This window comes from Oncorhynchus gorbuscha, unplaced genomic scaffold, assembly GCF_021184085.1.
Source record: "Oncorhynchus gorbuscha isolate QuinsamMale2020 ecotype Even-year unplaced genomic scaffold, OgorEven_v1.0 Un_scaffold_1286, whole genome shotgun sequence".
Taxonomy (NCBI): Eukaryota; Metazoa; Chordata; class Actinopteri; order Salmoniformes; family Salmonidae; genus Oncorhynchus; species Oncorhynchus gorbuscha.
In genome coordinates, this window is record NW_025746107.1 from 85,001 (window position 1) to 111,889 (window position 26,889).

A 26,889-nucleotide genomic window follows, 5' to 3' on the forward strand; every position below is an offset into this window, starting at 1 on the left:
GTGTCTTTGTCTTTGGCTGACTGCATTTGGAAATACTTTAATTTGAGTTATGGTCATTTGAGTTGGGGTTGAGTTCAGGTCATTTGAGTTGGGGTTGAGTTCAGGTCATTTGAGTTGGGGTTGAGTTCGGGTCATTTGAGTTGGGGTTGGTCATTTGAGTTGGGGTTGAGTTCAGGTCATTTGAGTTGGGGTTGAGTTCAGGTCATTTGAGTTGGGGTTGAGTTCAGGTCATTTGAGTTGGGGTTGAGTTCAGGTCATTTGAGTTGGGGTTGAGTTCAGGTCATTTGAGTTGGGGTTGAGTTCAGGTCATTTGAGTTGGGATGAGTTCAGGTCAGAGGTCATTTGAGTTGGGGTTGAGTTGAATGGGGTGTGTAAGAGCTCATGTTAACTTTCATTTCTGTGGGGAGAATCTAGCTTGTCAATTAAAACCATACGAAAGTGTTCCCCAGTGCATTTCCGTTCCTGTTTCAACCTCTCCACACTGAAACGACAATGTTCGTACCATTTCCTACTCTTTTCATGATGTAGTCATGCATTCCTGGTTCCTCTCAAGGTTTCTTCCATCCAGGGCCTTTGTCCTGTCCACCGTGCTTCTGCTTGCTCTTTAGTGTCTAGACTAGTTTACTGTGAAGCCCTTTGTGACAACTGCCATTGGAAAAATACATTTGATTGATTGATAGTCGTACTAACCCCACATCTCCCCCTGCAGGTATGATCCGGCCGGTGCGCCGTAGCTTCTACGATCCCACGTCGGCGCCGGGCCAGGGTTGGCTGTGGGAGTGGGAGAACGACACGGGCTCCTGGACCCAGTACGACACGGAGGTCGGCATCGCCATCCAGACGGCCCGGGACCGCAAGCAGCCCTGGCTGGACCTGGCGCCGCTGGGCTTCTGCTACCTGGTGGACCTGCAGGGCATGACCCAGGTCAACAGGCAGACCCAGAGACAACGCAGGATACAGCGGAGGTCCGACGTGGCCTACCCACTAGTGTCAGGACCGGTACCCAGGAACGGAGGTGGAGGATCGGGTCCGACTGGAGCGTTACTGGGTGTTGGGGTGTCGGGCATAAACGGACGCGCTGTGTACACAAGCGGCGGGCAGGCGACCATGCAGTCCCTCGCCGGGCAGCCGTGCTCCTGCCAGCAGTGCATGCTGGTCTTTAGTGTGAAGCAGAGCACAGTGAGGTCATCGACGCACAAGTTGGGCCACCGGCCGAGTAAACCTCAGAGTAAACCACCCAGCCCCAAATCTGCCACCCTGGGACGGGGCCAACTCAGGAGCTCCCCGCTAGATCTGCGTACTCCAAAACCTTACCTCACGGACTCTCCATATCCCGGAACCAGTCCTCACCGCGACGGAATGCTGCCCTCTTCGCCCGCTCCCTCTCTCTCCTCAGCGCCCAAACGGGCACCCTCTCCATCTCCAACCGACCCCCTCCTCCCTCCCTCCCGCCCCCTCAGCCGCCCCTCCTCCAATCAGGGCCGCCGTCCGTCCGTGCCGCCCCCTCTCCCTCCTCCACGAGTCAACCGGTGCCTACGGCCACGCTCGTCACCCCGGCGACAGCCGTGACGTCACCGCCCTCTCCGTGCCGTCCCCCGTCGCCGCGGCCCATGGCTCCCCAGCGCTCGGCGGCGTGCTCTGCCCCCTGCCCCAGCGGTCCAGTCTGGCTGGGCTCAGCCGGCCCGCCCTGCAACGCATAGCCATGGCCCAGTCACAAGCCCTCATTGCCTCTGGGTGAGTGACACACACACAATAACATACACTCACAAACACACACACACTGATGTAACTGATACACACAAACACTCAGTGGTTGCCACGGTGAGTGAGATGGTTTTGGTTGAGTTGTTGTAATGACTGAATGATTCTGGATGATCTCATCTGGTTCTACTTGGTCTTCCATTATGGAAATACCGTGTTGTTGAGATGGCTACATTCTTCAACTCTTTGGATGCTTTGGAAGTGAGTCTTTACGGGTCAGTCGATGTGGGACTGTGTCTACTTGTGAGAGGGAGGACGCATCTAACTCTCCCAGCAGCCCCTCTGATAGATGACCATCTGGGGTCCAGAAAGAAAGGAGTGGTTGTGGAGGAATGAGGGATGGAGGGAGGGGAGGAATGAGGGGATGGAGGGATGGAGGGGAGGAATGGGGAGGGAGGGGAGGAATGAGGGGATGGAGGGGAGGAATGAGGGGATGGAGGGGAGGAATGAGGGGATGGAGGGAGGGAGGGGAGGAATGAGGGGATGGAGGGAGGGGAGGAATGAGGGGATGGAGGGATGGAGGGGAGGAATGAGGGGATGGAGGGGAGGAATGAGGGATGGAGGGAGGGGAGGAATGAGGGGATGGAGGGATGGCGGGAGGGGAGGAATGAGGGGATGGGGGATGGAGGGGGAGGAGTCCTCCCACCGTCACTCTCTTCCCCCTCTACCCTGCACTCGCCCACCCCCTCCAACTCTTCCTTCGCTCTGTCTCTCTGTCTTTGGGTTTCCCAGGACTCCTGTGTTCTGGGGCCCATCCCGGGCTCTATTGTGTGCGCCCAAGCGTTTCCACGGCAACCTTTGTGGCTGCATTGAGGCCTAGTCGGCATTAGCAACACAATGCCACCCTCTGCAGTGGCCAGCCCGGGACAACAGGGTCTGAGCTGGGGGAGCAGTGAGGCAGGTAGGGGGGTTGTTTTTGCGGAGTAGAAGGTTAGGGGTGGAGGAGGGGAGGTCGAGGGATACATGCATGGGGGTGAAGTGATTTCTGGATAGTAGGGAGTGGGGGGTAGAAGGAAGACAAAAGCAGAAGCCACAGTCATCATTGTAGTGCTCCGTCTCGGTCTGTCTTGAGGTTTTTTGTCAAGGAGGATCTTAGGGGGTTGGGGAGCAAGAGAGACCTACATTTAGGGAGTTTGGCGGGGTAGACATAGCCAGCCAGACACAGACACTGTCAGAGGGAAGGAGGGGAGGGACGGACAAAGGAACAACTCAGCAACTAGCAGAGATTTATCACAATCAGGCCACAGCCGGAGGGAGGGAGGGAGGGAGGGAGGGAGGGAGGGAGGGAGGGAGGGAGGGAGGGAGGGAGGGAGGGAGGGGGAGGGAGAAATAGAGCAAACCTAGATTGTTGATTGTAATATGCAGAGCAGTGTTACGTTGTCAGTCAGTTGTCACACACACAGAGTTGTGACACACAGAGAAAGTCAATATTGACGTCCTCACAAAGCTGCAGGAATGTGTCTCTTTCTTCTAGTGGGGGAGTGTGAGAAAGAGACGACAGAGTGAAAACAGAAAGGGGGAGGAAGGGTTTCAGAGGGCTGAGAAAAGAGGAACGAGAGAGAGACAGTGTGGTAACACCGTTACACTGTATATAGACATAATGAGAGAGAGAGACAGTGTGGTAACACTGTTACACTGTATATAGACATAATGAGAAAAGAGGAGAGAGAGAGAGACAGTGTGGTGTTACACTGTATATAGACATAATGAGAAAAGAGAGAGAGAGAGAGAGAGACAGTGTGTAACACCGTTACACTGTATATAGACATAATGAGAAAAGAGGAGAGAGAGAGAGAGAGACAGTGTGGTAACACCGTTACACTGTATATAGACATAATGAGAAAAGAGGAGAGAGAGAGAGACCGTGTGGTAACACCGTTACACTGTATATAGACATAATGAGAAAAGAGGAAGAGAGAGAGACAGTGTGGTAACACCGTTACACTGTATATAGACATAATGAGAGAGAGAGACCGTGTGGTAACACCGTTACACTGTATATAGACATAATGAGAAAAGAGGAGAGAGAGAGAGAGAGACAGTGTGGTAACACCGTTACACTGTATATAGACATAATGAGAAAAGAGGAGAGAGAGAGACAGTGTGGTAACACCGTTACACTGTATATAGACATAATGAGAAAAAGAGGAGAGAGAGAGAGACAGTGTGGTAACACCGTTACACTGTATATAGACATAATGAGAAAAGAGGAGAGAGAGAGAGACAGTGTGGTAACACCGTTACACTGTATATAGACATAATGAGAAAAGAGGAGAGAGAGAGAGACCGTGTGGTAACACCGTTACACTGTATATAGACATAATGAGAAAAGAGGAGAGAGAGAGAGACCGTGTGGTAACACCGTTACACTGTATATAGACATAATGAGAGAGAGAGACAGTGTGGTAACACCGTTACACTGTATATAGACATAATGAGAAAAGAGGAGAGAGAGAGACAGTGTGGTAACACCGTTACACTGTATATAGACATAATGAGAAAAGAGGAGAGAGAGAGAGACAGTGTGGTAACACCGTTACACTGTATATAGACATAATGAGAAAAGAGGAGAGAGAGAGAGAGACAGTGTGGTAACACGTTACACTGTATATAGACATAATGAGAGAGAGACAGTGTGGTAACACCGTTACACTGTATATAGACATAATGAGAAAAGAGGGAGAGAGAGAGAGAGACAGTGTGGTAACACCGTTACACTGTATATAGACATAATGAGAAAAGAGGAGAGAGAGAGAGACCGTGTGGTAACACCGTTACACTGTATATAGACATAATGAGAAAAGAGAGAGAGAGAGAGACAGTGTGGTAACACCGTTACACTGTATATAGACATAATGAGAGAGAGAGACAGTGTGGTAACACCGTTACACTGTATATAGACATAATGAGAAAAGAGGAGAGAGAGAGAGACAGTGTGGTAACACCGTTACACTGTATATAGACATAATGAGAGAGAGAGACAGTGTGGTAACACCGTTACACTGTATATAGACATAATGAGAAAAGAGGAGAGAGAGAGAGACAGTGTGGTAACACCGTTACACTGTATATAGACATAATGAGAGAGAGAGACAGTGTGGTAACACCGTTACACTGTATATAGACATAATGAGAAAAGAGGAGAGAGAGGGAGACAGTGTGGTAACACCGTTACACTGTATATAGACATAATGAGAGAGAGACAGTGTGGTAACACCGTTACACTGTATATAGACATAATGAGAAAAGAGGAGAGAGAGAGAGACAGTGTGGTAACACCGTTACACTGTATATAGACATAATGAGAGAGAGAGACAGTGTGGTAACACCGTTACACTGTATATAGACATAATGAGAAAAGAGGAGAGAGAGAGAGACAGTGTGGTAACACCGTTACACTGTATATAGACATAAGAGAGAGAAGAAGAGTTACACTGTATATAGACATAAGAGAGAGAGAGACCGTGTGGTAACACCGTTACACTGTATATAGACATAATGAGAAAAGAGGAGAGAGAGAGAGACCGTGTGGTAACACCGTTACACTGTATATAGACATAATGAGAAAAGAGGAGAGAGAGAGAGACAGTGTGGTAACACCGTTACACTGTATATAGACATAATGAGAAAAGAGGAGAGAGAGACAGTGTGGTAACACCGTTACACTGTATATAGACATAATGAGAAAAGAGGAGAGAGAGAGAGACAGTGTGGTAACACCGTTACACTGTATATAGACATAATGAGAGAGAGAGACAGTGTGGTAACACCGTTACACTGTATATAGACATAATGAGAAAAGAGGAGAGAGAGAGAGACCGTGTGGTAACACCGTTACACTGTATATAGACATAATGAGAAAAGAGGAGAGAGAGAGACCGTGTGGTAACACCGTTACACTGTATATAGACATAATGAGAAAAGAGAGAGAGAGAGAGACAGTGTGGTAACACCGTTACACTGTATATAGACATAATGAGAGAGAGAGACAGTGTGGTAACACCGTTACACTGTATATAGACATAATGAGAAAAGAGGAGAGAGAGAGAGACAGTGTGGTAACACCGTTACACTGTATATAGACATAATGAGAAAAGAGGAGAGAGAGAGAGACAGTGTGGTAACACCGTTACACTGTATATAGACATAATGAGAAAAGAGGAGAGAGAGAGAGACAGTGTGGTAACACCGTTACACTGTATATAGACATAATGAGAAAAGAGGTAACAGTTACACTGTATATAGACATAATGGAGAGAGAGACAGTGTGGGAACACCGTTACACTGTATATAGACATAATGAGAGAGAGAGACAGTGTGGTAACACCGTTACACTGTATATAGACATAATGAGAGAGAGAGAGACAGTGTGGTAACACCGTTACACTGTATATAGACATAATGAGAGAGAGACAGTGTGGTAACACCGTTACACTGTATATAGACATAATGAGAAAAGAGGAGAGAGAGAGAGACAGTGTGGTAACACCGTTACACTGTATATAGACATAATGAGAGAGAGAGACAGTGTGGTAACACCGTTACACTGTATATAGACATAATGAGAAAAGAGGAGAGAGAGAGACAGTGTGGTAACACCGTTACACTGTATATAGACATAATGAGAAAAGAAAGAGAGAGAGAGACAGTGTGGTAACACCGTTACACTGTATATAGACATAATGAGAAAAGAGGAGAGAGAGAGAGAGAGACAGTGTGGTAACACCGTTACACTGTATATAGACATAATGAGAAAAGAGAGAGAGAGAGAGACAGTGTGGTAACACCGTTACACTGTATATAGACATAATGAGAAAAGAGGAGAGAGAGAGAGACCGTGTGGTAACACCGTTACACTGTATATAGACATAATGAGAAAAGAGGAGAGAGAGAGAGACCGTGTGTTACACTGTATATAGACATAATGAGAGAGAGAGACCGTGTGGTAACACCGTTACACTGTATATAGACATAATGAGAAAAGAGAGAGAGAGAGAGACAGTGTGGTAACACCGTTACACTGTATATAGACATAATGAGAGAGAGAGACCGTGTGGTAACACCGTTACACTGTATATAGACATAATGAGAAAAAGAGAGAGAGAGAGAGACCGTGTGGTAACACCGTTACACTGTATATAGACATAATGAGAAAAGAGGAGAGAGAGAGAGACAGTGTGGTAACACCGTTACACTGTATATAGACATAATGAGAAAAGAGAGAGAGAGAGAGACCGTGTGGTAACACCGTTACACTGTATATAGGCATAATGCGAAAAGAGGGAGAGAGAGAGAGACCGTGTGGTAACACCGTTACACTGTATATAGACATAATGAGAAAAGAGGAGAGAGAGAGAGACCGTGTGGTAACACCGTTACACTGTATATAGACATAATGAGAGAGAGAGACAGTGTGGTAACACCGTTACACTGTATATAGACATAATGAGAAAAGAGGAGAGAGAGAGAGACAGTGTGGTAACACCGTTACACTGTATATAGACATAATGAGAGAGAGAGACAGTGTGGTAACACCGTTACACTGTATATAGACATAATGAGAGAGAGAGACCGTGTGGTAACACCGTTACACTGTATATAGACATAATGAGAAAAGAGGAGAGAGAGAGAGACCGTGTGGTAACACCGTTACACTGTATATAGACATAATGAGAAAAGAGGAGAGAGAGAGAGACAGTGTGGTAACACCGTTACACTGTATATAGACATAATGAGAGAGAGAGACAGTGTGGTAACACCGTTACACTGTATATAGACATAATGAGAAAAGAGGAGAGAGAGAGAGACAGTGTGGTAACACCGTTACACTGTATATAGACATAATGAGAGAGAGAGACAGTGTGGTAACACCGTTACACTGTATATAGACATAATGAGAAAAGAGGAGAGAGAGAGAGACAGTGTGGTAACACCGTTACACTGTATATAGACATAATGAGAACAAGAGTTACACTGAGACATAATGAGAGAGAGAGACAGTGTGGTAACACCGTTACACTGTATATAGACATAATAAGAGACCGTGTGGTAACACCGTTACACTGTATATAGACATAATGAGAAAAGAGAGAGAGAGAGAGACAGTGTGGTAACACCGTTACACTGTATATAGACATAATGAGAAAAGAGGAGAGAGAGAGAGACAGTGTGGTAACACCGTTACACTGTATATAGACATAATGAGAAAAGAGAGAGAGAGAGAGACGTGTGGTAACACCGTTACACTGTATATAGACATAATGAGAGAGAGAGAGACAGTGTGGTAACACCGTTACACTGTATATAGACATAATGAGAGAGAGAGACAGTGTGGTAACACCGTTACACTGTATATAGACATAATGAGAGAAAGAGAGAGAGACCGTGTGGTAACAGTTACACTGTATATAGACATAATGAGAGAGAGACAGTGTGGTAACATTACACTGTATATAGACATAATGAGAAAAGAGGAGAGAGAGAGACCGTGTGGTAACACCGTTACACTGTATATAGACATAATGAGAGAGAGAGACCGTGTGGTAACACCGTTACACTGTATATAGACATAATGAGAAAAGAGGAGAGAGAGAGAGACAGTGTGGTAACACCGTTACACTGTATATAGACATAATGAGAGAGAGAGACAGTGTGGTAACACCGTTACACTGTATATAGACATAATGAGAAAAGAGGAGAGAGAGAGACAGTGTGGTAACACCGTTACACTGTATATAGACATAATGAGAAAAGAGGAGAGAGAGAGAGACAGTGTGGTAACACCGTTACACTGTATATAGACATAATGAGAAAAAGAGGAGAGAGAGAGAGACCGTGTGGTAACACCGTTACACTGTATATAGACATAATGAGAAAAGAGGAGAGAGAGAGAGACAGTGTGGTAACACCGTTACACTGTATATAGACATAATGAGAAAAAGAGGAGAGAGAGAGAGACAGTGTGGTAACACCGTTACACTGTATATAGACATAATGAGAAAAAGAGGAGAGAGAGAGAGACCGTGTGGTAACACCGTTACACTGTATATAGACATAATGAGAGAGAGACCGTGTGGTAACAGTTACACTGTATATAGACATAATGAGAGAGAGAGACAGTGTGGTAACACCGTTATTACACTGTATATAGACATAATGAGAGAGAGACCGTGTGGTAACACCGTTACACTGTATATAGACATAATGAGAGAGAGAGACCGTGTGGTAACACCGTTACACTGTATATAGACATAATGAGAAAAAGAGGAGAGAGAGAGAGACAGTGTGGTAACACCGTTACACTGTATATAGACATAATGAGAAAAGAGGAGAGAGAGAGAGACAGTGTGGTAACACCGTTACACTGTATATAGACATAATGAGAAAAGAGGAGAGAGAGAGAGACCGTGTGGTAACACCGTTACACTGTATATAGACATAATGAGAAAAGAGGAGAGAGAGAGAGACAGTGTGGTAACACCGTTACACTGTATATAGACATAATGAGAAAAGAGGAGAGAGAGAGAGACCGTGTGGTAACACCGTTACACTGTATATAGACATAATGAGAGAGAGAGACAGTGTGGTAACACCGTTACACTGTATATAGACATAATGAGAAAAGAGGAGAGAGAGAGAGACAGTGTGGTAACACCGTTACACTGTATATAGACATAATGAGAGAGAGAACGTGTGGTAACACCGTTACACTGTATATAGACATAATGAGAAAAGAGAGAGAGAGACAGTGTGGTAACACCGTTACACTGTATATAGACATAATGAGAAAGAGGAGAGAGAGAGAGACCGTGTGGTAACACCGTTACACTGTATATAGACATAATGAGAGAGAGACCGTGTGGTAACACCGTTACACTGTATATAGACATAATGAGAGAGAGAGACAGTGTGGTAACACCGTTACACTGTATATAGACATAATGAGAAAAGAGAGAGAGAGAGACAGTGTGGTAACACCGTTACACTGTATATAGACATAATGAGAAAGAGAGACAGTGTGGTAACACCGTTACACTGTATATAGACATAATGAGAAACTGGAGAGAGAGACATAAACCGTTACAAATAGACATAATGAGAGAGAGAGACCGTGTGGTAACACCGTTACACTGTATATAGACATAATGAGAAAAGAGGAGAGAGAGAGAGTGTGGTAACACCGTTACACTGTATATAGACATAATGAGAAAAGGAGAGAGAGAGACCGTGTGGTAACACCGTTACACTGTATATAGACATAATGAGAAAAGAGGAGAGAGAGAGAGACAGTGTGGTAACACCGTTACACTGTATATAGACATAATGAGAAAAGAGGAGAGAGAGAGAGACAGTTGGTAACACCGTTACACTGTTTACCGTTACAGACATAAATGAGAAAAGAGGGAGAGAGAGAGACAGTGTGGTAACACCGTTACACTGTATATAGACATAAGACAGAAAAGCAGAGAGAGAGAGACCGTGTGGTAACACCGTTACACTGTATATAGACATAATGAGAAAAGAGGAGAGAGAGAGAGACCGTGTGGTAACACCGTTACACTGTATATAGACATAATGAGAAAAGAGGAGAGAGAGACCGTGTGGTAACACCGTTACACTGTATATAGACATAATGAGAAAAGAGGAGAGAGAGACCGTGTGGTAACACCGTTACACTGTATATAGACATAATGAGAAAAGAGGAGAGAGAGAGAGAGAGACCGTGTGGTAACACCTTACACTGTATATAGACATAATGAGAGGAGAGAGAGACCGTGTGGTAACAGACTGTATATAGACATAATGTGTGGTAACACCGTTACACTGTATATAGACATAATGAGAAAAGAGGAGAGAGAGAGAGACAGTGTGGTAACACCGTTACACTGTATATAGACATAATGAGAGAGAGAGACCGTGTGGTAACACCGTTACACTGTATATAGACATAATGAGAAAAGAGGAGAGAGAGAGAGACAGTGTGGTAACACCGTTACACTGTATATAGACATAATGAGAGAGAGAGACAGTGTGGTAACACCGTTACACTGTATATAGACATAATGAGAAAAGAGGAGAGAGAGAGAGACAGTGTGGTAACACCGTTACACTGTATATAGACATAATGAGAGAGAGAGACCGTGTGGTAACACCGTTACACTGTATATAGACATAATGAGAAAAGAGGAGAGAGAGAGACAGTGTGGTAACACCGTTACACTGTATATAGACATAATGAGAAAAGAGGAGAGAGAGACCGTGTGGTAACACCGTTACACTGTATATAGACATAATGAGAAAAGAGGAGAGAGAGAGAGAGAGACCGTGTGGTAACACCGTTACACTGTATATAGACATAATGAGAAAAGAGGAGAGAGAGGGAGACAGTGTGGTAACACCGTTACACTGTATATAGACATAATGAGAGAGAGAGACCGTGTGGTAACACCGTTACACTGTATATAGACATAATGAGAAAAGAGGAGAGAGAGAGAGAGACAGTGTGGTAACACCGTTACACTGTATATAGACATATAGACATAATGAGAAAAGAGGAGAGAGAGACCGTGTGGTAACACCGTTACACTGTATATAGACATAATGAGAAAAGAGGAGAGAGAGAGAGAGAGACCGTGTGGTAACACCGTTACACTGTATATAGACATAATGAGAAAAGAGGAGAGAGAGACCGTGTGGTAACACCGTTACACTGTATATAGACATAATGAGAAAAGAGGAGAGAGAGACCGTGTGGTAACACCGTTACACTGTATATAGACATAATGAGAAAAGAGGAGAGAGAGAGAGAGAGACCGTGTGGTAACACCGTTACACTGTATATAGACATAATGAGAAAAGAGGAGAGAGAGACCGTGTGGTAACACCGTTACACTGTATATAGACATAATGAGAGAGAGAGACAGTGTGGTAACACCGTTACACTGTATATAGACATAATGAGAAAAGAGGAGAGAGAGACCGTGTGGTAACACCATTACACTGTATATAGACATAATGAGAAAAGAGGAGAGAGAGAGAGACAGTGTGGTAACACCGTTACACTGTATATAGACATAATGACATGCTAAATGTCTCTATTATTTGGGAAGTTGTGTAATATTTACTGTTCACTTTTTGTTTTTCACTTTTGTTTATCATTTCACTTGCTTTGGCGACGTAAACTGTTTCCCATGCCAATAAAACCCTTAAATAGAATTGAATTTAATTGGAGAGAGAGAGAGAGAGAGAGAGAGAGAGAGAGAGAGAGAGAGAGAGAGAGAGAGAGAGAGAGAGAGGGTAATAGAATCTCTGGAAACCGAGCCAAAAGTTTAAAAAAATAATAGAACACAATTGAAATTGATACAATTGATTCATATGGCAACAGGTACAGTATTTTGTAACGCAACAGGGTTATGTTGCATTGACTGTGTCTGTCCAATAGGGGAGCTCTCTTCACTTTAATCGTCCACCAATCTACTGCTTTGTCTGGCTGTGATGCCGTTTTTCATACAGCATATTGGTTAGCAATTTTCAAATGTATCAAAGTTATGGAATAACAAACTGGTGTGTGTGTGTGTGTGTGTGTGTGTGTGTGTGTGTGTGTGTGTGTGTGTGTGTGTGTGTGTGTGTGTGTGTGTGTGTGTGTGTGTGTGTGTGTGTGTGTGTGTGTGTGTGTGTGTGTGAGAGAGAGAGAGAGTATGAGAATGCTTGGGAGTTTGTTGCTCCCAAGGCTAAATCATTCAATCTTCATGACCATCTGGGGACACAGGGAGGAGAGGAAGAGAGATAACAAAGAAGGGGAGGAGTGTGTGATGGAGTGGGGGTTAGGGTCGCTAGGGGTCTATATATAGGCTCTCCCACCCCACCCTCCTCTCTCTTCTCCCACACCCAACCCTCCTCTCCCCCACCCTCCTCTCCCCCACCCCACCCTCCATTCTCTTCTCCCCCACCCTCCTCTCCTCCACCACCCTCCCCAGTCTCACTGTCTGTCTGCCCCTCTCACTAAGACACTAGATACACAAACAACCCCAAAGAGAAATAAACTGTGCACTGCAATGTCCACATTCCATTGTCTTCCTAAGCTAACTAGTAAAGTATGTACACTGAGTGCACTAGGTTGACTAGTACAGTAGTCTTAGTAGATCTAGGATCAGCCTTCCTAATCCTAACCTTAACCAAACTGATCTTAGATCAGGGTTTAGGAGAAACTGCATCCTATTCAGAAGCAGGAAGTGTGATTCTCTGGGAACCAGAGTTTCTCACCCGGCTCAGATGCAGAGATGCTAATTCAAGTCTATAATAATGCCATTATTAACTAATTAGAACAGGAGGTGTGAGAGTGAATGAGTGAGTGAGTGAGTGAGTGAGTGAGTGAGTGAGTGAGTGAGTGAGTGAGTGAGTGAGTGAGTGAGTGAGTGATATAAAGAAGGGAGAGGAATATACAGATAAAACAACAGACAGACTCAGAGGGGAAGGACCTTGGAAAAAGTAAGACCTCATCTGACCCTGAGAAAAGAGGAACAGATGACTGGAAGAGAAAGAAACCAATAGAGATATGGGTGAAGGACGTAGAGGAAGAGGAGTGTGGGAAAGACATTCACTTCATTTGTTTCATCTGCATTTTGGATAATGGGCTCCATGTAGTAAAGGCCCAATGCAGATGTTTTTATCTCACTATCAAATCATTTCTGGCTAACAATTAGGTACCTTACTGTGATTGTTTTCAATGAAAATGGTCAAAAAGAAACAAAAATAGCTTCTTAGCAAAGAGTCATTTCTCAAGCAAGAATTCTGCTCGGGCTGTCTGGGAGTGGTCTGAGTGGGGAGGGGAAAACTGAAAACTAGTTATTATTGGCAGAAAGGTTTGAAACTCTCTTATTGGTCTATTAACTAATATCCCGCATGGTGATGTCACCAGGGAGGCCAAAACTCCATCCCCCCGAAACAGCTCTTACACTAAAAGGGCATTATCATCACTTTCACAATTTCTCAGTATTATTCCAACCTTGTAGCATGGAAATATACACTGAGTGTACAAAACATTAAGGACAACTTCCTGATATGGAGTTGCACCCCTGCCCCCAGAACACCCTCAACTCGTCAGGCATGGCCTCTGCAAGGGTGTCGAAAAGCGTTCCACAGGGATGCTGGCCCATGTTGACTTCAATGCTTCCCACAGTTGTGTTAAGTTGGCTGAATGTCCTTTCGGGTGGTGGACCATTCATGACCCACATGGGAAACTGTTGAGCGTGAAAAACCCAGCAGCGTTGTAGTTCTTGACACAAACTGGTACACCAACAATACCCCGTTCAAAGGCACTAAAATCTTTTGTCTTGCCTCTTCACCCTCTGAATGGTACACATACACAATCCATGTCTCAATTCTCTCAAGACTTAAAAATCATTTTTTAACCTGACTCCTCCCCTTCATCTATGCTGATTTGAAGTGGATGTAACATGTGACATCAATAAGGGATCATAGCTTTCATCTGGATTCACCTTGTCAGTCTATGTCATAAAAAGAACAGGTGTACTCAATGTTTTGTACACTCGGTGTATATAAAAAATATTGAAATCATGTTTTTGACTGCACTGAGCCTTTAAGGTCAAATGTGTTAGTGCCTATGTGCTGTAGGTGAAGCAGGCCATGTGTTAGTGCCTATGTGCTGTAGGTGAAGCAGGCCATGTGTTAGTGCCTATGTACTGTAGGTGAAGCAGGCCATGTGTTAGTGCCTAAGTACTGTAGGTGAAGCAGGCCATGTGTTTGTGCCTATGTGCTGTAGGTGAAGCAGACCAACAACGGTGCTGTAGGTGTAACTCTGAGTGCAGACATGCTAGTCTGTGTCACTGCGTCTGTAGGTCACAGGTGGTTGGTGCCATGGTTGGTGAAGGATACATGTGTTGTGCCTATGTGATACACTGTAATGACTGGAGGCCATGTGAATCAGTGGAATGGTTTCAAATACATTAACCACATGGTTTCCATGGTTTTCATGTGTTTGATGCCATTCCGTAGGTGGTCTGTTCTGGACATTATTAGGTGAGCCGTCCTCCCTCAGCAGCCTCCACTGGTCTGTGTGGGTACACGTGTTGTGTCTGAGGTGGGTACACGTGTGTGTCTGAGTGGGTACAGGCCATGTGTTGTGTCTGTGCTGGGTGAAAATGTGTGCCTATGTCTGAGTGGGCAGGCCATGTGTTGTGTATGTGTGTAGGTGAAGCAGGCCATGTGTTAGTGTGTGTCTGAGTGAAGCAGGCCATGTGTTAGTGCCTATGTGCTGTAGGTGAAGCAGGCCATGTGTTAGTGCCTATGTGTAGGTGAGTGGGCCATGTGTTGTGTCTAGTGGGTACACAGGTGTTAGTGCCTGTGTCTGTAGTGGCAGGCCATGTGTAGTGCCTGTGTGTCTGAGTGGGAACACGGTGTGTTAGTGCCTATGTCTGTAGGTGGGTAGGCCACGTGTTGTGTCTGTAGGTGGGCAGGCCATGTGTTAGTACCTATGTGCTGAGGTGAAGGTACACGTGTGTGTCTGAGTGGGTAGACATGTGTGTCTGAGTGGGTAAAGGTGGTGTGTCTGAGGGGTATACACGTGTGGTGTCTGAGTGGGTACACGGTGTGTACTGAGTGGGTCCATGGTTCCATGTGTTTGATGCCATTCCGTGGTCTGTTCTGGACACGTCAGCAGCCTCCACTGGTCTGAGTGGGTAAACGTGTGTGTCTGAGTGGGTACATGTGTGTGTCAGGTGTATATATAAATACACTGCTCAAAAAAATAAAGGGAACACTTAAAAAACACAATGTAACTCCAAGTCAATCACACTACTGTGAAATCAAAACTTAGGAAGCTGATTGATAATAAATTTCATGCTGGCAAATGGAATGATGTTTTGGTAGCAAGACACAATAAAGGAGTGGTTTTGGGGACCACAGAATGCTTCCTGGCTGATGTTTTGGTCACTTTTGCTTTCACTCTAGTGGTAGCATGAGACGGAGTCTACAACCCACACAAGTGGCTCAGGTAGTGCAGCTCATCCACAATGGCACATCAATGCGAGATGTGGCAAGAAGGTTTGCTGTGTCTGTCAGCTTAGTGTCCAGAGCATGGAGGCGCTATCAGGAGACAGGCCAGTACATCAGGAGACGTGGAGGAGGCTGTAGGAGGGCAACAACCCAGCAGCAGGACCGCTACCTCTGCCTTTGTGCAAGGAGGAGCAGGAGGAGAACTGCCAGAGCCCTGCAAAATGACCTCCAGCAGGCCACAAATGTGCATGTGTCTGCTCAAACGGTCAGAAACAGACTCCATGAGGGTGTTATGAGGTCCCCACGTCCACAGGTGGGGGTTGTGCTTACAGCCCAACACCATGCAGGACGTTTGGCATTTGCCAGAGAACACCAAGATTGGCAAGTTCGCCACTGGCGCCCTGTGCTCTTCACAGATGAAAGCAGGTTCACACTGAGCACATGTGATAGACATGACAGTCTGGAGACGCCGTGGAGAACGTTCTGCTGCGTGCAACATCCTCCAGCATGACCGGTTTGGCGGTGGGTCAGTCATAGTGTGGGGTGGCATTTCTTTGGGGGGCCGCACAGCCCTCCATGTGCTCGCCAGAGGTAGCCTGACTGCCATTAGGTACCGAGATGAGAAACTCAGACCCCTTGTGAGACCATATGCTGGTGTGGTTGGCCCTGGGTTCCTCCTAATGCAAGACAATGCTAGACCTCATGTGGCTGGAGTGTGTCAGCAGTTCCTGCAAGAGGAAGGCATTGATGCTATGGACTGGCCCGCCCGTGCCCCAGACCTGAATCCAATTGAGCACATCTGGGACATCATGTCCTTCTCCATCCATCCACCCACGCCACGTTGCACCACAGACTGTCCAGGAGTTGGCGGATGCTTTCGTCCAGGTCTGGGAGGAGATCCCTCAGGAGAACATCAGCCACCTCATCAGGAGCATGCCCATGGCGTTGAAGGGAGGTCATACAGGCACGTGGAGGCCACACACACAACTGAGCCTCATTTTGAGTTGTTTTAAGGACATTACATCAAAGTTGGATCAGCCTGTAGTGTGGTTTTCCACTTTAATTTTGAGTGTGACTCCAAATCCAGACCTCCATGGGTTGATAAATTTGATTTCCATTGATAATTTGTGTGATTTTGTTGTCAGCACATTCAACTATGTAAATAAAAACGTATTTAATAAGAATATTTCATTCATTCAGATCTAGGATGTGTTATTTTAGTGTTGCCTTTATTTTTTGAGCAGTGTATGTCTATATATATATATATATATATGGTGGATTACACTTATGGTATCTAGTTGCTGTGTGTGTAATGATGAGTGGTTGTCTCTGTCTTTCTGTCGCTCTGTCTCTTGTTTTTCTTTCAGGGTTTTACACTGGTCATTCACTCTCTGACTCACTCATTGTTCCAGGTGTGTGTGTGTGTGTGTGTGTGTGTGTGTGTGTGTGTGTGTGTGTGTGTGTGTGTGTGTGTGTGTGTGTGTGTGTGTGTGTGTGTGTGTGTGTGTGTGTGTGTGTGTGTGTGTGTGTGTGTGTGTGTGTGTGTGTGTGTGTCAGTAGGACAGCTGGGAATTGTGTTAATGCATTGTAGATAAGCTGGGGATCAAACGAGACTAAACCTTCTCCACAGTGCATTTCTACCTCACAATAACCGTCACGCTGCACGGTCAGCGGTCTCGTACGGCTTACTGTAGTATTAATAACCTCACTGACTGGTTACTGTCTCCATCTTCATTCAGCTCAGGTCTGGTCATAGGTCTAATAGGCCATTCAGCACTTAACATGACCCCTGTGTGTGTGTCAAATTGTCAACAACACAGACTTGAGGTCAGACTGGCTCTACTGTAAACTCTTAGAGAAGAAGTAGCTACCTAGAACCATAAGGGTTGTTCAACTGTCCCCATAGGAGAACCCCTGAAACCCATTTTTGGGGTTCCAAGTGGAACTTTTTCACCACCAAAGGGTTCTTTCTGAAAGAATCTATACAGTTACATATGGGGATAACATATCATTTTTGACGATATATCGTGTCTTGTTGTTTTGACAATATCACAAGATTGAACACGTATTTTACCCCCAATTCTGATCTTGTCTCATCGCTGTAACTCCCCAACAGGCTCAGGAGGCGAAGGTGGAGTCAGGTGTCCTCTGAAGCATGATCCGCCTAACCACCCTTAACACCCACAGTCCCTGTGGGACCTCCCGATCACGGTCGCTTGTAATACAGCCGGGATCAAACCCGGGTCTGTAGCGCCACTCAGGAAGTCCTCGCAGTATTATTTTAGCTGCCTCAAAACTCCAGTGTCCTTCCTTCAGAGCTTGTTCTCCATCTGTTTCAATAGTGAGACATTTGGTTTTCATCACTTTCATTTCCATGACCGATTAAAAGTCGTGTTCTCATGGCTCCCTCTTGTCCCTCTGCAGCAGACATGAGGTGAGCAATATGTTTGGAACATCCAATTGCAATGAAATCACAGTAGCGAATCGAAATACATTTAGAATCGTGAGAATTGTAATACATATGGTATCATGATAATATTGTATCGGGAGGTCCTGGTGATTCCACACACCCTACACACACACACACACACACACACACACACACACACACACACACACACACACACACACACACACACACACACACACACACACACACACACACAGTGACACACAGGTGGGGTTAACAAAAGCCTCACACACACACACACACAGTCACGCACACACAGTGAGTCACTCACGTTATGTAGTCACTGGCAGTGACTGTGACACCTGCAGGTGGGGGGTTAACCAAAGCCTCTTAGCTCCAACTGGTGGACCCGTTATGTAGTGGCTTTGTTAAGGCAGAACCCTGAACCGGAAGCTACAGATGATGATGATAGTGGCTTGTTGACAGTCACCTGCCACCAGTCCCTTTCACTTGTCCTCCTGTCTACCTGTCTGTCTTCCTAGTGGCTGTCTGTATGTCCTCCTGGACCTGTTAGGTAGTGGCTTGTGGACCCGTTATGTAGTGGCTTGTTGACCTGTTATGTAGTGGCTGGTGGACCCGTTATGTAGTGGCTTGTTGACCCTGTTAGGTAGTGGCTTGTTGACCCGTTATGTAGTGGCTTGTTGTTAGTGGCTTGACCCGTTATGTAGTGGCTGGTGGACCCGTTATGTAGTGGCTTGTGGACCCGTTAGGTAGTGGCTATGACCCGTTAGGTAGTGGCTTGTTGACCCGTTATGTAGTGGCTTGTTGACCCGTTAGGTAGTGGGTAGTGGCTGGTTAGGTAGTGGCTTGGACCCGTTAGGTAGTGGCTTGTTGACCCGTTAGGTAGTGGCTTGTTTGGACTTGTTGACCCGTTAGGTAGTGGCTTGTTGACCCGTTAGGTAGTGGCTTGTGACCCGTTAGGTAGTGGCTTGTTGACCCGTTAGGGTAGTGGCTTGTTGACCTGTTAGGTAGTGGCTGGTGGACCCGTTAGGTAGTGGTTGTTGACCCGTTAGGTAGTGGCTTGTTGACCCGTTATGTAGTGGCTTGTTGACCCGTTATGTAGTGGCTTGTTGACCCGTTATGTAGTGGCTTGTTGACCCGTTAGGTAGTGGCTTGTGTAGTGGCTTGGTGACCCGTTATGTAGTGGCTTGTTACCCGTTAGTGGTTGTAGTGGCCCGTTAGGTAGTGGCTTGTTGACCCGTTAGGTAGTGGCTGGTGCTTGTTGACCCTGTGGACCCGTTAGGTAGTGGCTGGTGGACCCGTTATGTAGTGGCTTGGACCCGTTATGTAGTGGCTTGTTGACCCGTTAGGTAGTGGCTGGTGGACCCGTTAGGTAGTGGCTGGTGGACCCTTGTTAGGTAGTGGCTGGTTAGGTAGTGGCTGGTGGACCCGTTAGGTAGTGGCTGGTGGACCCGACCTGTTAGGTAGTTGTTGAGGTAGTGGCTTGTTGACCCCGTTGAGGTAGTGGTGGACCCGTTAGGTAGTGGTTGACCCGTTATGTAGTGGCTTGTTGACCCGTTAGGTAGTGGCTTTGACCCGTTAGGTAGTGGCTTGTTGACCCGTTAGGGTAGTGGCCGTTAGGTTGTTGACCCGTTAGGTTGCGTAGTGGCTGGTGGTAGTGGCTTGTTGACCCGTTAGGTAGTGGCTGGTGGACCCGTTAGGTAGTGGCTTGTTGACCCGTTAGGTAGTGGCTGGTGGACCCGTTAGGTAGTGGCTGGTGGACCCGTTAGGTAGTGGCTGGTGGACCCGTTAGGTAGTGGCTGGTGGACCCGTTAGGTAGTGGCTGGTGGACCCGTTAGGTAGTGGCTGGTGGACCCGTTAGGTAGTGGCTTGTGGAGTTTTTAAACTGGGTTAAGGATAGAGATATAATAGCATGTTATCATAGTGTTTAATAGCCGACTCACTGGTTAATAGAGGACATTATTAAACTGCGGTGTGTGGTGACCATGAACTGAGCTGTGGTGTAGTCACTACATACCATCTATAACTATTATTACTATACTACCATCACTACATACCATCTATAACTATTATTACTATACTACCATCACTACATACCATCTATAACTATTATTACTATACTACCATCACTACATACCATCTATAACTATTACTACTATACTACCATCACTACATACCATCTATAACTATTATTACTATACTACCATCACTACATACCATCTATAACTATTACTACTATACTACCATCACTACATACCATCTATAACTATTATTACTATACTACCATCACTACATACCATCTATAACTATTACTACTATACTACCATCACTACATACCATCTATAACTATTATTACTATACTACCATCACTACATACCATCTATAACTATTATTACTATACTACCATCACTACATACCATCTATAACTATTATTACTATACTACCATCACTACATACCATCTATAACTATTATTACTATACTACTATCACTACATATCATCTATAACTATTATTACTATACTACCATCACTACATACCATCTATAACTATTATTACTATACTACCATCACTACATACCATCTATAACTATTATTACTATACTACCATCACTACATACCATCTATAACTATTATTACTATACTACCACCATCACTATTACTATATACCATCTATAACTATTATTACTATACTACCATCACTACATACCATCTATAACTATTATTACTATACTACCATCACTACATATCATCTATAACTATTATTACTATACTACCATCACTACATACCATCTATAACTATTATTACTATACTACCATCTCTAACTATTATTACTATACTACCATCACTACATACCATCTGTAACTATTATTACTATACTACCATCACTACATACCATCTATAACTATTATTACTATACTACCATCTCTAACTATTATTACTATACTACCATCACTACATACCATCTCTAACTATTATTACTATACTACCATCACTACATACCATCTATAACTATTATGACTATACTACCATCACTACATACCATCTATAACTATTATTACTATACTACCATCACTACATACCATCACTACATATCATCTATAACTATTATTACTATACTACCATCACTACATATCATCTATAACTATTATTACTATACTACTATCACTACATACCATCTATAACTATTATTACTATACTACCATCTCTAACTATTATTACTATACTACCATCACTACATACCATCTGTAACTATTATTACTATACTACCATCACTACATACCATCTATAACTATTATTACTATACTACCATCACTACATACCATCTATAACTATTATTACTATACTACCATCTCTAACTATTATTACTATACTACCATCACTACATATCATCTATAACTATTATTACTATACTACCATCACTACATACCATCTATAACTATTATTACTATACTACCATCACTACATACCATCTATAACTATTTATACTACTATACATACCATCACTACATATCATCTATAACTATTATTACTATACTACCATCACTACATATCATCTATAACTATTATTACTATACTACTATCACTACATACCATCTATAACTATTATTACTATACTACCATCACTACATATCATCTATAACTATTATTACTATACTACCATCTTATCATCTATAACTATTATTACTATACTACTATCACTACATATCATCTATAACTATTATTACTATACTACCATCACTACATATCATCTATAACTATTATTACTATACTACCATCACTACATACCATCTATAACTATTATTACTATACTACCATCTCTAACTATTATTACTATACTACCATCACTACATACCATCTCTAACTATTATTACTATACTACCATCACTACATACCATCTATAACTATTATTACTATACTACCATCACTACATACCATCTATAACTATTATTACTATACTACCATCACTACATACCATCACTACATATCATCTATAACTATACTATTACTATACTACCATCTATAACTATTATTACTATACTATCATCTATAACTATTATTACTATACTACTATCACTACATACCATCTATAACTATTATTACTATACTACCATCACTACATATCATCTATAACTATTATTACTATACTACCATCACTACATATCATCTATAACTATTATTACTATACTACTATCACTACATATCATCTATAACTATTATTACTATACTACCATCACTACATATCATCTATAACTATTATTACTATACTACCATCACTACATACCATCTATAACTATTATTACTATACTACCATCTCTAACTATTATTACTATACTACCATCACTACATACCATCTGTAACTATTATTACTATACTACCATCACTACATACCATCTATAACTATTATTACTATACTACCATCACTACATACCATCTATAACTATTATTACTATACTACCATCTCTAACTATTATTACTATACTACCATCACTACATACCATCTCTAACTATTATTACTATACTACCATCACTACATACCATCTATAACTATTATTACTATACTACCATCACTACATATCATCTATAACTATTATTACTATACTACCATCACTACATATCATCTATAACTATTATTACTATACTACTATCACTACATACCATCTATAACTATTATTACTATACTACCATCACTACATATCATCTATAACTATTATTACTATACTACCATCACTACATACCATCTACAACTATTATTACTATACTACCATCTATAACTATTATTACTATACTACCATCACTACATATCATCTATAACTATTATTACTATACTACTATCACTACATACCATCTATAACTATTATTACTATACTACCATCTATAACTATTATTACTATACTACCATCACTACATACCATCTATAACTATTATTACTATACTACTATCACTACATACCATCTATAACTATTATTACTATACTACCATCACTACATATCATCTATAACTATTATTACTATACTACCATCACTACATACCATCTATAACTATTATTACTATACTACCATCTATAACTATTATTACTATACTACCATCACTACATACCATCTATAACTATTATTACTATACTACCATCACTACATACCATCTATAACTATTATTACTATACTACCATCACTACATACCATCTATAACTATTATTACTATACTACCATCACTACATATCATCTATAACTATTATTACTATACTACCATCACTACATACCATCTATAACTATTATTACTATACTACCATCACTACATACCATCTATAACTATTATTACTATACTACCATCACTACATACCATCTATAACTATTATTACTATACTACCATCACTACATACCATCTATAACTATTATTACTATACTACCATCACTACATACCATCTATAACTATTATTATCTATAACTATTATCACTACATACCATCACTACATACCATCTATAACTATTATTACTATACTACCATCACTACATACCATCTATAACTATTACTACATACTATACTATACTATCATCTATAACTATTATTACTATACTACCATCACTACATATCATCTATAACTATTATTACTATACTACCATCACTACATACCATCTATAACTATTATTACTATACTACCATCACTACATACCATCTATAACTATTATTACTATACTACCATCTATAACTATTATTACTATACTACCATCACTACATATCATCTATAACTATTATTACTATACTACCATCACTACATACCATCTATAACTATTATTACTATACTACCATCACTACATATCATCTATAACTATTATTACTATACTACCATCACTACATATCATCTATAACTATTATTACTATACTACCATCACTACATACCATCTATAACTATTATTACTATACTACCATCACTACATACCATCTATAACTATTATTACTATACTACCATCACTACATACCATCTATAACTATTATTACTATACTACCATCACTACATACCATCTATAACTATTATTACTATACTACCATCACTACATATCATCTATAACTATTATTACTATACTACCATCACTACATACCATCTATAACTATTATTACTATACTACCATCACTACATATCATCTATAACTATTATTACTATACCTACCATCTATAACTATTATTACTATACTACCATCACTACATATCATCTATAACTATTATTACTATACTACCATCACTACATACCATCTATAACTATTATTACTATACTACCATCACTACATATCATCTATAACTATTATTACTATACTACCATCACTACATATCATCTATAACTATTATTACTATACTACCATCACTACATACCATCTATAACTACTATTACTATACTACCATCACTACATACCATCTATAACTATTATTACTATACTACCATCACTACATACCATCTATAACTATTATTACTATACTACCATCACTACATACCATCTATAACTATTATTACTATACTACCATCACTACATATCATCTATAACTATTATTACTATACTACCATCACTACATACCATCTATAACTATTATTACTATACTACCATCACTACATATCATCTCTAACTATTATTACTATACTACCATCACTACATATCATCTCTAACTATTATTACTATACTACCATCACTACATACCATATATAACTATTATTACTATACTACCATCACTACATATCATCTATAACTATTATTACTATACTACCATCACTACATATCATCTATAGCTATTATTACTATACTACCATCACTACATATCATCTATAACTATTATTACTATACTACCATCACTACATACCATCTATAACTATTATTACTATACTACCATCACTACATACCATCTATAACTATTATTACTATACTACCATCACTACATACCATCTATAACTATTATTACTATACTACCATCACTACATACCATCTATAACTATTATTACTATACTACCATCACTACATACCATCTATAACTATTATTACTATACTACCATCACTACATACCATCTATAACTATTATTACTATACTACCATCACTACATACCATCTATAACTATTATTACTATACTACCATCACTACATACCATCTATAACTATTATTACTATACTACCATCACTACATACCATCTATAACTATTATTACTATACCACCATCACTACATATCATCTATAACTATTATTACTATACTACCATCACTACTACCATCACTACATAGTATGCACAGTATGTAAACATGCAGTGTAGTTGTCTATTTGAAAGGTCACACAAAGCGATGATATCCTTGCTTTGGTGGGTCACAACACAAGGAACAAAGCTCCCAGGCTCAGCCCTCTGCCGTGTCCGTGTGGTTGCTACCAGCGACAGTAACTCACAGCTCTCAGAGCGACTCAATAATTGCATGTCGGGAAGCAACATAACGAACAACAAACCCTGTTTGTGATGCGTGGCAGCGCAGGAGGAACAGTGCAGGAGGAACAGCGCGGGGGAAAAACTATTGTTTGTGATAATATTTGCCCATTCTAAATGACACCCCCCCGTCGAGGGGAGATGTAACATGGTTAGTTAGACTCCACTACTCTGCTGTGGTGTAGCCTGTACAGTACCGTTTACACATGGGAAGCTCTGTAGTTAATATATTTCTAGTCATTTAAAAGATCAGGCCAAGTCGTGTCAAGACTGGGTTGTGTTGTGGTCAAGTTTGTTGTTCATTATTGGAGATTTCCCAGGTGTGTGTGTGTGTGTGTGTGTGTGTGTGTGTGTGTGTGTGTGTGTGTGTGTGTGTGTGTGTGTGTGTGTGTGTGTGTGTGTGTGTGTGTGTGTGTGTGTGTGTGTGTGTGTGTGTGTGTGTGTGTTTCCGTAAGTGGTTAGTCAGGGTGGTATTAGTCAATAGAGCCGGTGACGTGGTGAAGGTAATCCATGATCCTGGGTGTGTGATGTGATGCTCACTGTCAGTTCTGTGACGTCTCCTCTCTCTGAGGTCACTGGCCAGCAGACGGAAACTCACGGATTACATATATAAGACAGGACACACACACACACTTGGTCCGATTCACACACTGCTTCTAGGACAGAGGGAGAGGAGGAGGTCTGTAAAGAGAAAGAACAGAAACTGAGTCCAGCTCAGAGACAGAATAAAGGTCTACGTAGCAGCCAATTCAAGCTGAGAGAGAGAGAGAGAGAGAGAGAGAGAGAGAGAGAGAGAGAGAGAGAGAGAGAGAGAGAGAGAGAGAGAGAGACAGAGAGAGAGAGAGAGAGAGAGAGAGGTAGAACCTCTTCTTCAACTTCTCATTGACACATCCCTAGTGGTTCTCTGTTCCCCTGGTGAAGAGAAAGGAAATCGATTCCTCCGTGACTCGTTTTCTTGTAGTTTATTACTTAAGTGATTGTGCCGGGACTGACCTCTGTGGGAGAATGACAATCCTCACGCCCTTAATGTGAGTATCCATCCCTAGGAAGAAGTGTGTGTGTGTGTGTGTGAACTGCTGCTGATTCTATCGACAATGTAGGATATCCAAGGACAACGCAGATCGTCATATCTTATCTATCTGCTCCAATATCGTTGACACTCAAAGGCTGTGTTGTCTGTGGTAAAAGTAGATGATCTGGAGAACTAGAGTTTAGTACAATATCTTTGGTGTGAATGA

General features: G+C 42.2%; 1 protein-coding gene across 1 annotated transcript in view; it reads left to right on the forward strand.

Annotated features, from left to right (window-relative positions):
* LOC124022072 (E3 ubiquitin-protein ligase DTX4-like) overlaps positions 1–26,889 on the forward strand; it is a 70,092-nt gene that overhangs the window by 37,555 nt on the left and 5,648 nt on the right. The window contains 3 exon segments of the mRNA XM_046337131.1: positions 710–1,250; positions 1,283–1,653; positions 1,656–1,734. Of these exon segments, the coding sequence (XP_046193087.1) occupies positions 710–1,250; positions 1,283–1,653; positions 1,656–1,734 (991 nt within the window).